Here is a 14,011-nt window from a genome sequence, read left to right on the forward strand (position 1 = left end):
ATTACTGAAGCTCACTTTATCTAAACACTTTCAGATTGCTCAGTGAAAGTTTCATTCATCTCTAGCTGTTGCCTAGGTTGTTTAAGAAGTTCATGTGTAAGATTCCAAGTTTTATATATTTTATTTCTCTACTAATACTTTTTTCCAGAACTTATTTTGATTCCTAATCAATGCTTTGTTTTGTACGTCTATTAGGTTCAACCATTGTGATGACTACATCTGCACTTTAGTCCAAAATTACCCACTGGAGTCTCCATATACCGGTTAATCAGAATCAAGAGCGTGGAAATCTGATGTCATGCATTACAATTTAATCTAATATCCACATACTACTACATGAAATCTTTCAGTAGCTGACTTGAAGAGATTTTTGGAAAAATGGGAGAAACATTTATTTAAAGAGCAAAGTCACTCGAACTCCATGTGTCTATATAGCATTAAAGTAAGCTAGCACTGAAGACCAAGTGAATCAAAATGGACTCTGGAGACACCGTGTTAGGGCAAGAATCTACCTCAACATGTGGAGAATCTGACATAGTACCAAACAGATGGTGTCAAGAGAATCCAGCTGTAGTTACAATGAGCATTTATGATAGCCAAGAAGGAGAAAGGCAATCAAAGGTTAACCATGAGCATCTCTCAAATCCTGCATCAGTACAATATTTTAGTTCCTTAAAAACAGGAGGACAAAATGAAGCCACACAGCAGATGCAAGAAAAGCAATTTCCGCAAAAACGCCCGGGTTCTTACACTCATCGGCATTCACTCTCATTTCCACAACATACTCTCCATCAACAGAGGTTGGTGCATAGCACAAAGCCTCACCAAAGTCTGGAAGGACATGCTTACCCTTATAGTCACTTGCCTGTTGCTCCAGAGGATTTATTCCTTAGAATGCATGGACACAGTGCTGCATTCTCCAGAAAAAAGTTTTCAGCACTTGCCTCATTCAGCCAGTATTCACAAAAATCTACTGAGCAATCAGAAGACATCCATAAAAAGGAGCAAAAGCCCAAAAAACCTGGCAAGTATATATGTCCGTATTGTACACGGGCTTGTGCCAAACCAAGTGTGCTAAAAAAACATATACGATCTCATACTGGCGAGCGTCCCTATCCCTGTGTACCATGTGGTTTTTCCTTCAAAACAAAAAGCAATTTGTATAAGCACAGGAAGTCGCATGCACATGCTATAAAAGCTGGATTAGTTCCTTTTGCGGACTCTGCTATGTCCAAACTAGATTTAGAATCATCTTGTATTGATGTAGAAACAGAAATACATTCTGACGGGGAGCAGAGTACGGACACTGATGAAGAGACATTGTTACTAGTAGAAGACTCTGAAAACTCCATTTCCCAGATTCCATTGGATCTGGCTGTCAAAAGTGGGGAACTTTTAGATCCAGGTTTTCACACATCAGAAGAATCTTTAAGTGGCTCAATGAAAGTGCCAATACTGATAATCCCTAAAAGTGGAATTAGTTTATCCAGTGAAAATCCTCATTTTATAACACCTGAATTAATGCACAACCCATCAATAAGCGGAAAAATGAATGAACCACATACCGCTAAACAAAAACTTGCACTAAAGATTACAGAAAAAAAAGGGCACGATTCAGAGAAGTCTTTAAATCTTTTAAGTCCTCACAGTAAAGGAAGCACAGACTCTGGATATTTTTCACGATCAGAAAGTGCAGATCAGAATATAAGTCCTCCAAATACTAATGCAACTTCTTATGAAGAAATCATTTTTGGCAAGTATTGTAGACTAAGCCCCAGGTCTTCAATGCAAAGTCAGGAAGCCAGTCTGTCAGTTGGTAACACTAGTGTGATGGAGGAGCATATCTCACAGTATATATCAAAGAGAGAAGAGCTTTTGGATCACAGCAAGTTAAAGACTATGAAGTCAAGATTAACTGGCATCCGTGTTTCTGAATTGCAGAAATCCCGGCTCATTACAGAGTCTCTTGAAAGTGAATCTAAACTGTATCCAGACATCCACCAGGGCCAAACAGTCTTTTTGGAAACTCCCAGTGATGCATCACCACTTATAAGAAGTAACTCAATGCCAACCTCCTCTGGAGTAAGTTTAAGTATTCCACCATCTATAAGGGGCAGTCACTCATTTGATGAGCGAATGACAGGTTCTGATGATGTATTTTATCCAAGTACAACAGGCATCCCACATCAAAGACTACTGAGGAGGCAAGATGGATTTGAATTACCGCTGGTCTTGGAGGGCCATTCTGATTTTGATCCATATGTCAGAATGCCTAAAAATGCACCTTCTGGCTACAGCAGAAAAGCTCTACATGAAAAAACTGTTTCCTCAAAAGAGAAGAAAATGCCATCAATGTATGAATATAGTGTCTCAGGAATTCATCCAAAAAGATGGGATGAATATGAAGCCCACAAACTGGGATATAGAGATGTTCAGTACATAGGTGGAATAAAGCCAGGAGTTGAATACTTTATAGATGCAATGACACCTTTACAATCTCGAGTTGGAACAATGATTGAAAATAGAAAGCGCAGAAAGGAGAAAAGTGTTGGAGACGAGGAAGATATCTCTGCTCCTTCAGATGCAGTGAACAGTTCAGCAGGTAGTCCTGCCAACATAGACTTTGATACAAAAACACAAGTCCAGGAACCTGGCAGGGCTAGCTTTTCTATTTCAGGGCAAGAATATGTTTACAGTGGGCCTCAAGACATTGGTCGATCACATCAACAGATGGGAAGTCCTGTACCTATATTAGATGAGTCTTCTTCAGACACTGATAAAATTATAGATATAACGAGTAGAAAGCCTCCTGGAAATGTTATATCTGTAATTCAACACACTAACTCTTTGAGCAGGCCCAACTCTTTTGAAAGGTCTGAATCTACAGAACTACTTGCTAGCCAGTCAGCTTGCTCACCATCAGAAACGTGTGACAGTGGGAACACAATGTCCTCTATGAGTCCAGATTGGACACAGGCATCAGATATCTCAGAATCTCCAGGAAGACCATCTCCATCGCAACATTCACAGCAGTCTTCATATCACATGCCACCCAAATTGGTTCGCCAACATAATATTACAGTGCCGGAGATTCGTGTTACAGAGGAACCTGATAAACCTGATAAAGAACCAGAAATTCCTGTTAAAGAGCCTGAAAAACCCCCAGAAGAATTTCAGTGGCCTCAAAGAAGTGAAACCCTTTCACAACTTCCTGCAGAGAAACTGCCACCAAAAAAGAAACGTCTTCGGTTGGCAGACATGGAAAACTCATCTGGAGAATCCAGTTTTGAGTCCACAGGAACGAGTCTGTCCCGGAGTCCAAGTCAGGAGAGCAATTTATCCCACAGTTCAAGTTTTTCAATGTCTTTTGACAGGGATGATATAATCAAATCAGCTGTATCAGCTAAACAGGATGAAATTGGAAGGCCTCCAGAGTTTTTAACTGTTCCTCCTGGAGCCTATTCTCTATCTGTACCAGGTCACCACCATCAGAAAGAAATGAGGCGCTCCTCTTCTGAACAGATTCCATGTCCTAGCCTTACTGAGATACCTGAAATTCGAAGCAAATCTTTTGACTATGGAAACCTAACTCATGCCTCTGGGCCTGGTGCTATCACTACAACTCTCTCTCCAGCCCGTGAAAGGAAAAAGTGCTTTCTTGTTCGTCAAGCTTCTTTTAGTGGCTTTCCTGAAAACTCCCAGGCAGAGCAAGAACAAACTGGAAGCCAAGAACAATGTGATCCACTGCATAGCAGTCGGAAGTCTTCACAGGTTGCTTGGCAGCTTTCTCCTTCATCTTCTACAAACTCTGATGAGGCTGGAAATGTAGATGTTGGTACTTCTCCACTACCTGCGTGTACCTCATCTCTGTATTCTCAGCAGTCTGTTTCTAGCTATGATGTGTTAAGAAGTCCTTTAGGACTGCAGTCATCCTATATTCCCAAGAGACTTTTGCCAGACCAACAACATTCATTTCCACATCATGAGAAAGTTTTATATCCACCAATTCATAGTACCTTTCAGTTACCTTATTCTTCTGTATGCATGGCTCAAGTACCAGCACCTCATCCACTTTTGTGGCCATCTTGCATCGATCCTCTGCAAAGACACTTCCAGCACCATTTGCAAAACTTGCAAAAAACGTATTTCAAGTCACCAAGCCAGTCAGAACTACACTCTTCCTATTATCTTGATACTGCCCAAGATTATACTGGATGCAAGCCTTATAATTATTTGCATACCATGGAAAAAAGCTGTCAGCCATATTTAGAATCCGGCTCATCTTTATCATCCTCATCATCATCATCGTCCAAAAAGTCTAAACACATTCTTTCAAAACTACAGAGAGATCACAGTGGCGGATCAAGTGATTCTTCCACTGACCAACAAATTTCTATCTCTCCTAGTGTTGGGCCTCTTCAGCCTTTGCCAGGGCCCATAGTTCCAGTTAGAATTCAGACACACGTGCCATCCTATGGGAGTGTTATGTACACTAGCATTTCACAAATTATTGTTACACATTCACAAACCAATAGCTCATCAATTGTTATATGCAAAGTGGATGGAAGCACATCGCAGAAGATAATGGCAACAAATGCATCCATGAGAGGTTTGGGATTCAACATAGCTCAAATGTTAGCTCCTTGTGGAGAACTGGAACAGTATCCTATATGGAAAGTGCCACAGACATCACCACTTGGCATAGAATCTACAATACCGTTATGTTTGGTGTCTACTTCTGACAGTGCATCTACTTTTGGAGGTGGCAAAAGGATGCTTTCTCCTGCCAGTAGTTTAGAACTGTTTATGGAAACAAAGCAGCAAAAGCGTGTTAAAGAAGAAAGAATGTATGGACAAATTGTTAAAGATTTAAGTGCAGTTGAACTTACTAATTCTGACATAAAGAAAAATTTGTCACGAACCTCAAAACCTCAGTTAGTGAGACAGGGTCGCACAAAAGAGCAAAAAGATATGCTTTCTTCTGCTCAGACTCCACCACCATCATTATCAAATTCTCCTCTTAACATTTCATCTAGTACAGAGAAGGAGTTGTCTGAGTCCAAGATTAGTGAAACCACTGAAGGACGAATGTCACCTGATGAATTTTATGATGAAGATGCTACATCTGATATGAGCTTAAGCCCTCCCAGGACATCATGTGAAACTCTTGAGGATGAACCTCCTAACGACAAAAAGTTGGGTGTAGGAATTTTAAAACAAATGTCAGAAAGTTCAGGGTCAAAAGATGGGACTGCAAGTATACTTGTTAAAGATGGATCTGAAATCCAACAAATACTCCAGTTTCCTAGCTTGCGGACTACTACTACTGTCAGCTGGTGTTTTCTTAATTATGCCAAACCCAGTCATTCAGAACAGGAATCACTGTCCTCTGTGTATGCTTCATGGTGCATTAGTTCCTGCAATCCAAACCCTTCAGGGCTTAGCACAAGAACATCTCTATCACTTTTGAGATCTAAGCAAAATAATACATTATCAATGTACACCACAGCTACTATGCATAGATCTGGAGCTGGAAAACTAACTTCTTCTAGAGGATGGAAACTTCAGTTTGCACAGGTAATGCTGCAATTCAGTATTATGATTTGATGATATTATGTTTTTTAATATGCTGAATAAGAATACACAACAAAATGATTTGCTAATACTTTAATTATATAGTAATTACTGCATGTTAAACATTACTATAACAGAAGCAATGCAATGATAATTTCAGTTTCTGGAAATTAATTATGGCAATAAACCTGAGGCTGTCTAGTGAAAGATAGCCTGAGGTATATTGCCATAATTTGTGTTTTACTATGATACTACCAACATTTATTAGGATTGCCCATGTACTGTGAAATATAGTGTTTGTGTACTTAACTTTGTATCCAATGAACCATTGTGCATTAACTCATGTAACGTTCACAGTGTAACCCTGGTTAAGGAATTCTCCGATAGTGCTAGAATGTAAAACATAGGCACTTTAAAATACAATTCTATATTTTATTCAGCTTCTTGGGCAGTCAATGCTAGACATGCAAGGAACAATTTATATTTTAGCTTTGCAGCAATACTTATCTAGCCTTTTCCCCCCAATACCACATATACTCTTATAAATTCTAAACCCCCGTACGCACGATCAGAATTTCCGATGGAAAAAGTCAGATGGACTTTTTCCAACAGAGATTCCGACCGCGTGTATGCCCCATCTGACTTTTTTCCGAGGAATTCCGTCGGAGTTTAGATAGAAAACATGTTCTTTTTTACTCCAATGGAATTCTGTCGGAATTCCGATGTGAGTTTGGCCAGGCAAAAGCCCGATCAAGTGTACGGGGCATAACTCACAGAAGCCTGTGATTTACAAAAAGGGTTGCAAAAGAAGATTCACTTCAGTTATCCAATCATGCAAAAAGCAAATCCCTGTTTACTTATTTCATCTGCACACGATTGAACAATTTAAGTGGGTATTCACACAATGAATTAAAGTGAATATTCACAAAATCTAGCTTTACTAAGGATAAATAAGCTTTCATTTTGCAAGGGAAGTTGCACTTTGCAGGGCAATTTTTCAGAGCTTATTGAATGAGGTGAAGCTCTGCTGACTTCCATCATTATCTATTATTTCATTTTTTATAACTTAGAATTTACATACAGTTGTTACTACTAATATTAAAGTTTCTGAATTCTGCTGTTTACACTGTGCAGTGATAATGAGCTATTGAAATGTAGATGTGCCCCAAATTCTGGTAAATGGTAAACATTACCTGAAACGAAAGGCTCCCATTCATCAGTGCCGGTTCACACTACAGCGACTTGGTATCCAACTTGTCAAAACTTAAGTTGCCCCAAGTCGCTGGACATAAGAAATTCCATTGAAGTGAATGAAAGCTGTCTTAATGTACACTACTAAAGTTGCTCTGACTTCAGAAAAGGTTCCTGTACTACTTCAAGATGACTTCTAGGCAACTTGTACCCATAGATTTCAATGGAAGTTGTCTCCAAGTCGGATCTCCATCTTAACTGAAGCAACTTTACAGGAAAAGAACATAGTTTACCCAGGCAAATCCCTCCCTCCCACAGAGCTGATTATTCTGTGATTGGCCACAGCCAAAGTCGCCTATCCTGGAGGCAGCTTTAAGTCGCGTTGTAAGTCATGCTGAATTCGTCTCCAAATCACCTTGCAAAGTCTTTTCTGAACAGTTGTTTCATTGTTTCATTCCTCCTTAAATCAGGTAATAATTTTCCAAGACCATTAATCTCAGTCAAATCAATTTTTATCTCATTTGGCTGTCAATGGAGGCTCTGACAAATGCTGGCCATAGATACTTTTTTTTTTTTAATGTTCAACCAGCGGGTTGAATGGAAAAAAAATTCTTGATTCCCCCGATCCACACATACAAGTTGGAAGGGGTAATCCTCCCCACTCCGTTATTCTATTCTGACAGTGTGGAGACTTCCATGCCATCTCAATACACTGATCAGCCATAAAGGGAGGAATGTATTGGTAATAACCACCTCCACATTGTTAAAATCATCAGTGGGGATTAAGCTTCTTCACGTGATCAGTCATCACCTCCCTTCAACAATATAAGGTGTCTCTATAGGGCAGACCCTACAAATGCAATAATTAAGAACATAAAATAAATAGTAGGCACCTTTCTTGCCGTCATTGATAAAAGGGTTTACATTTTTAGGGGGCAGTCAGTTCAAAAGTAAATACAAATCCACATCAAAGAATAAGGCCCCATACACACGATAGAATCCATCCGCAGATAAATCCCAGCAAATGGGTTTCTGCGGATAGATCCTATGGTGTGTACACGCCAGCGGATCTGTTTCCGCGGAGAAATCTCCTCTGGGATGGATTCCAGCAGATCGGATATTTGCTGACATGCACAACAAATCCATCTGCTGGAATCCATTCCAACGGATGGATCCGCTCGTCTGTACAGACTTACCGGATCCATCCGTCCAAAGGGATTCCCCGCACGCGTCGTAATGATTTGACGCATGCGTGGAATTCCTTATATGACAGCGTCGCGCCCGTCGCCGCGTCATAATAGCGGCGACGGCGCGACACGTCATCGCCAGAGGATTTCAGCGCGGATTTCAATGCGATGGTGTGTACACGCCATCGCATAGAAATCTTCTGAAATCCTCGAGAGGATTTATCCGCGGATACGGTCCGCTGGACCGTATCTGCGGATAAATCCTCTCGTGTGTATGGGGCCTTACAGTTGAATAAACATTAACAAACCAAGATGTGTAGATGTGGTCATTATCTTGTTTTCTGCATAGTAGATAGGAGTAATGCCCTGTAGACACGATCGGATATCTGATGGAATCGAATCCAATGGATTTTTTCGTCGGATATCCGATAAAGCTGACTTTCATCAGTCTTGCCTACACACCATCAGTCAAAAATCTGACCGTGTCTAACGCGGTGACGTAAAACACTACAACGTGCTGAGAAAAATGAAGTTCAGTGCTTCCGAGCATGCTTTGACTTGGTTCTGAGCATGCGTGGATTTTTCTCAGATGGAGTTCCACACAGACGATCGTTTTTTTATTGTTTTTTTATCCATAGGAAAATTTTAAAACATCTTCTATTTTTTTTCACCGATGGGGCCCACACACGATCGGTTTGTCCATTGAAAACGGTCCATCGGTCCGTTTTCATCAGACAAACCGATTGTGTGTACAGGGCTTAAGGATTTTAAGGACAGTAGAGGAACAAAACCTATATGGTAAGATTGCTTATCAATTGTGAGACTACATATGTAGTATATAGGGTAAGGTTTCCATGTAAAATCATGTATATTGATAAAACAAAAAGGCAACTGAAAGTTAGAATTAGAACTTCTGAGAGGAATGCAGAAAGAGTTCCCTAACCCCCAAAGTGAAAGAGTTAAGCCTCATACACACTAGTTTATTTAATTTTTTCGTTCAATTTAGCGGGTTGAACAAAAAAAAACCTGACAGCTCAGGTCGAAAACTGCTGTACTAACAATCCGATGTGAGATCTGCGATCTCTCCTGCTGAGCTATTGTATTCTGAAAGGAGGACAGCCCCCTGCCAGAACATTCTGGTCAGTGCTTTCAGCTATTGGCCAGCTTCTATCTGACCAGCTGCCGTACACTCGGGCCAAATGTCAACCAGTTTCTATTGAATCTGCCCATATTCGGTCAGTATGTCCTAGACTTTATTGGAATTTTGGGACCACTACAATACAAAGACAGTTCCTGTGTTTGATGTCAGTTGACAAAAATATGTGATAACAGGTCACTTGACTGATTTCGATGGCCTTTTGTGTGGTGAAGCTGATTAAATGAGTAAGGGTGGAGCCACTCTCCTAATGGAACAAGTGCTGTTCAGCAAATAGGAAAATAACTATATAAAGGTACATTAACTACAGCTTGAAAGGTTCAGTGTAATGATGAAGTGTGTTTCAATGGACCCAAAAGACATATGAATATTCTATTTATTTCAAGTTGTGGTAGATGTGGAAAAGCTCTCTATAAGTGTCCATTGTGAACACTTAAAGCTGTGAATTTTCACGGTTTGAGGCTCTAGATGACTCCATGATTGGGGTAGAAAGCTCATATGGTGATGAAATAAATATTAAGGATTGACATATATTAGTGGATTCACAGGAGTGATACGCTCTATAATAATCACCAATAAAAATTAAAGCCGTCAAAGGAATGGATTGCACTTTATTGCCCTCTTGTGGGGTGTAGATACAAACTCGGTATACGTATAAAGACACTATATAAGATCCTGAAAAGAGAGATGCCATTTAAAGATGTACAGTCTATACCACAAAGAGGAAGGAGATAGATTAGTGTCGACACCAAGGTAGAGAATTGGTTTCTAATGATTGTTTTATTACACCGTGTTGCTGGATCTTTGACACTTGTTTAGTTTATAGTATAGAGAGAACTTTAGGTGAATATTTAAATTCATACCCATTTCAAAATATAAATAAAGATTCAGATGTGTACTTGTTTGCTTACTGCCTTTTTCCCTTTTTTAATAAATGCGTTTAATTTGGTGGATGTAATTACCCACCTTATTTATGGTGAGTCTGTATCTAATAGTAGAAAATAAATATGTGTAAATTATTAAATTCCCCCACCCACTTGAGTGCAGTCTGTCATGTTAAGTATGTACCTACCTCCCTATTATAACAGTCTTCACTGTGCAGCCCTGTCCAGTGATACACAGCCATTCAACTGAAAATGTCCTGGTCAGCTCCTCCTTGTGAACACATGCTGCGGCCCTTTCCTATGGATTAACCGCATTCCACAGGATGACCAAAATAGTACTACAGTAGCTCACCTGTAGGCAGGCAGGGTCATACAGTAATGCCCCGTACACACAATCGGATTTCCCTTTGGAACAAACTCCGACAAGTTTTTCCAACGGAATTCCGCTCAAGCTTTCGACACACCAAATTCCGACCGTTGAAAACATGGTGGCGTACAACACTACGACAAGCCTAGAACAATGAAGTTCAATGCTTCCAAGCATGCGTTAAATTTTTTCCGAGCATGCATGTTTTTTTCTCCGTCGGAATTCCATACAGACGAATGGAATTTCCGATCTGATTTTTGAAAAAAAGAGAACATGTTCTCTTTCTAAGTCTGTCGGAATTTGTGACGGAAAAAGTCTGGTGGGGCATACGCACTGTCAGAATATCCGATGAAAAAATATGACTTTTTCCATCGGAAATTCCGACTGTGTGTACGCGGCATAAGGGTTGCTGAAACGAGGAATAACAAGTATTGAACACTGAGGGGTTTAGTGTGTTCTTAAGCCCTGGTTCACACTGGTGCGTTTTGACATGCAATTTGACATGTCAAATCAGGCGCATTTACTAGAAATGGCACCGTCCTAATCGGTGTGACGCCGCGTCTGCGATGCTGGACCAATTTCAAAAAGACGTTTCTGTACTACTTTTTGCGAAACTTGCACAGATGTAATCGTGGCCGAAATCGGGACTGACAAGCGGGAGTGAAATCGCGTGCGTTCAGCTGAACTCACACGGCTTCACTCCCGCAGCTCAGTGTAAACCTGGGCTAAAGGACGAATTCATTAAAAGTGAACTTCTTTAATTTAGGTTTTGAGGAACAATGTAAACAAAGCGTTGTGCATTTATTCTTACAACATGTTGTAAAGCACTGTGCAAAGTGTTGCCGCTATATAAATCATTTATAATAATAATAATAATAATAATAATAACATACTGATATGGTTACTTGTTGATCCTTTATGAGAGTCTGTGAACTGATCATAATGCCTATTGGTGCTGATAGTGTGGATTGTCGAATATTATATCCAGAGAGTAGTTCTGCATGATGACGAGACTGATATATTTGGAGATCATAGAACAACTTTATTTTTATGTCCTAGATGAAACCAGAGCCGCCCCTCCTTGTTAACAGTAAATTTGAAAAGAAGACTGCTGGAAATAGCAAAGAAAGGACAAAAGGAGAAAGTCATGGAGAGAAAGATATTTCAGCTAAACAAACAGAACCAATGCGGATTAAAATATTTGAAGGAGGGTAAGATAACAAGCAATAATTTATATGCAAGTAGAAGTAATATTGCACAATACAGCAATTTTCATTGTCTGAGTAATCTGGCCATAAATAATTTACTCAGTAGTCCCTGGTATTTTAACAAGAAAGGCAAATTGAGTGGCTACAGTTCTTAAGAAAAATGTCTCTAGTTCAGATTTGATGTCTGAAGGGATGCAAATAGGAACTCTGGCTTGGAGTATAAAAATGTATACCTAGGTAAGCATTGCAATTACTTGTGGGCATCAATGTATCCTGGTTTAGAAGAAGAGCTTACTTAAAGTGGAATTCCAGGATTCCACCTGCCTCCTTCCTTCTACCCCCCTGAAGCTCCTCTGTATTTCACAAAGCCTCTATACATACCTTTTTTGGCTTTGTGTTCTTGACAGTCTAGTGACATTACTGCACGCTTATCTTACCCTGGCAGTGGCAGGGTGGGAACGGCATTGTTTAATGTAATGTTAGGATGGGTGAGTGTCACTCAAAACCTAAAGAGGTTTGTGTGTATGACTCTGAACTCATAGGAAATGGGCAGAGTGGCATTTTACCACTCTGCCCTAAAGAGGATCCGATGTAAGACCAAGGAGGAAGCCAGGGACAATGCTGGAGCATGAAGAGGGTAGGTAGAAATTGGTATTTTTTTTTAAACAGAAAATCCTTTGTACAGAAGCATATAACTGGTTGTAAGCAATTGCTGTTCTGCTGTAAGTTCATATTCTGTTACATTTGCCATGCAAAAGTGTGACTTCTCTTTATTAGAATCTTTATTAGGATCTCATAAAAAAAGTGATTTGCATATGATAATGTGCAGTATAGTGTTTTATCTCGTGTGGTGTGCTGCAATGCTTCTCCTATTTTACTAAACAGCCATATAGTTAAACAGCATTTCCCTAATAGGATACATGGATTTCTCCCAACACCTATCTTATATCCTAGATTTCAGTACAAACTTGTTTTAAACCACAGTCACAATCAATGTATTAGCACACTATGTGAAAACTGCAATACAAAAAACTCTGCTAGTAATACTGTATATCTGGTATGTCCAAAGTCCGGCCCGCGTTCCGGTTTGATGTGGCCCCCACTTGGTATTTACATATACATTCTAATGTGGCCCCCCACGTATATCTGCATGATTTTTTTTTTATATACATCTTCAGCATGACAAATCCCGAGCGCCGCTCTCATTGTTAGGATGTGTAGTGGGGCGTGTAGCTGGGCGTGTTCATAAGTCTATTTGCCAGAGCTGCTTTGAAGGCGCTATGAAGCTGACAGCGCGCAGAGCCAATCACAGGCACTGTGACATTTGTCAGCTTCAAAGCAGCTCTGACAAATAGACTTGTGAACACGCCCAGCTACACGCCCCGCCACACATCCTAACAACGAGAGCCGCTCTCGGGATTTGTCATGCTGAAGATGTATCCAAAAAAAATAAAATAACGCAGATATACTTTGGGGGGCTACATTAGAATATATATGTAAATACACGCCGAACTACACACCCGGCTCATCCTAACAATGAGAGCGGCGCTCGGCACGCAGAGTCAGAGATTGGGGAAAATGTCACAGTACCTGTGATTGGCAGTGGCGCTACGCGCTGTCATCTTCCTTGCGGGCTCGGGCACATCTACTTGTGAACACGCCCGACCTTCCTTACAGTTAGTGAGAGGGCTAAATGGCTGAAGGAGACTTCGCTGCAAAAATACAAAAAAGTATATTAAACACCCAAGCTCATCTTTAGTGAGAGGCACTGGCTAGCTGACTGCAGAAGAAAATAATATTATTTAAAAAAAGTACATAAAACACCCAAGCTCATCGTTACAAAATGAAAAGTATGCCGTTTGCAATAAACTTTGTATAAAATATTTAATTTGCTTTTTATTTTAATGGTTCAAAGAAAGTCAGGTAAAATGGTCAGCCCTCTTGTTTCATACTTGTGAAAAGGTTATAATGCAGCAGGTGCTTAGATAGCAGAGAATGTAGGTACAGTATGTGTTAAAGCAAAAAGAAAAATGAATAAATACTCACCTACAGTATACTCCAACAATCCAACAACTGAGGTCCCTTGTTGGTGTTGGCATCTTTCCCCTAAGATTCTTCAGTGGGCCTGTCCTCGGTTGTTCTGATTGGCCGGGGGGGGGGAATTATGTCACTTATTATCTTTTTTTTTTTCGAGCGTGGTGAGTCAACATTTGTCAGGTTATTTTTATTTATATTTTTCACCTTATTCATGAGATTACCCTTCACCTCCTGTCATTACGATAATTATATAAGGAATGTGTTTAGGGGCATTGAAAACAATAAAAACTTGATAGGAGCTTTATCCCCCCCATGCTCTATTCACAAACAAATAAAACTTATTGACTGGAGTTGCGCTTTAATATAATATTGATATAGTTTGTAACCATGTAATCTTGAACTAACAA

The 14,011-nt window shown here is 40.0% G+C and overlaps 1 protein-coding gene across 1 annotated transcript in view; it reads left to right on the forward strand.

The window, feature by feature from the left end:
* The window catches only part of HIVEP2 (HIVEP zinc finger 2), a 300,890-nt gene that overhangs the window by 262,280 nt on the left and 24,599 nt on the right, over positions 1-14,011 (forward strand). The window contains exons 6-7 of the mRNA XM_040350578.1: positions 196-5,577; positions 11,419-11,570. Of these exons, the coding sequence (XP_040206512.1) occupies positions 475-5,577; positions 11,419-11,570 (5,255 nt within the window). The 5' untranslated portion in view covers positions 196-474. The remainder of the gene's footprint in view (positions 1-195; positions 5,578-11,418; positions 11,571-14,011) is intronic.

The sequence above is a fragment of the Rana temporaria genome, chromosome 4 (assembly GCF_905171775.1).
Source record: "Rana temporaria chromosome 4, aRanTem1.1, whole genome shotgun sequence".
Lineage (NCBI taxonomy): Eukaryota > Metazoa > Chordata > Amphibia > Anura > Ranidae > Rana > Rana temporaria.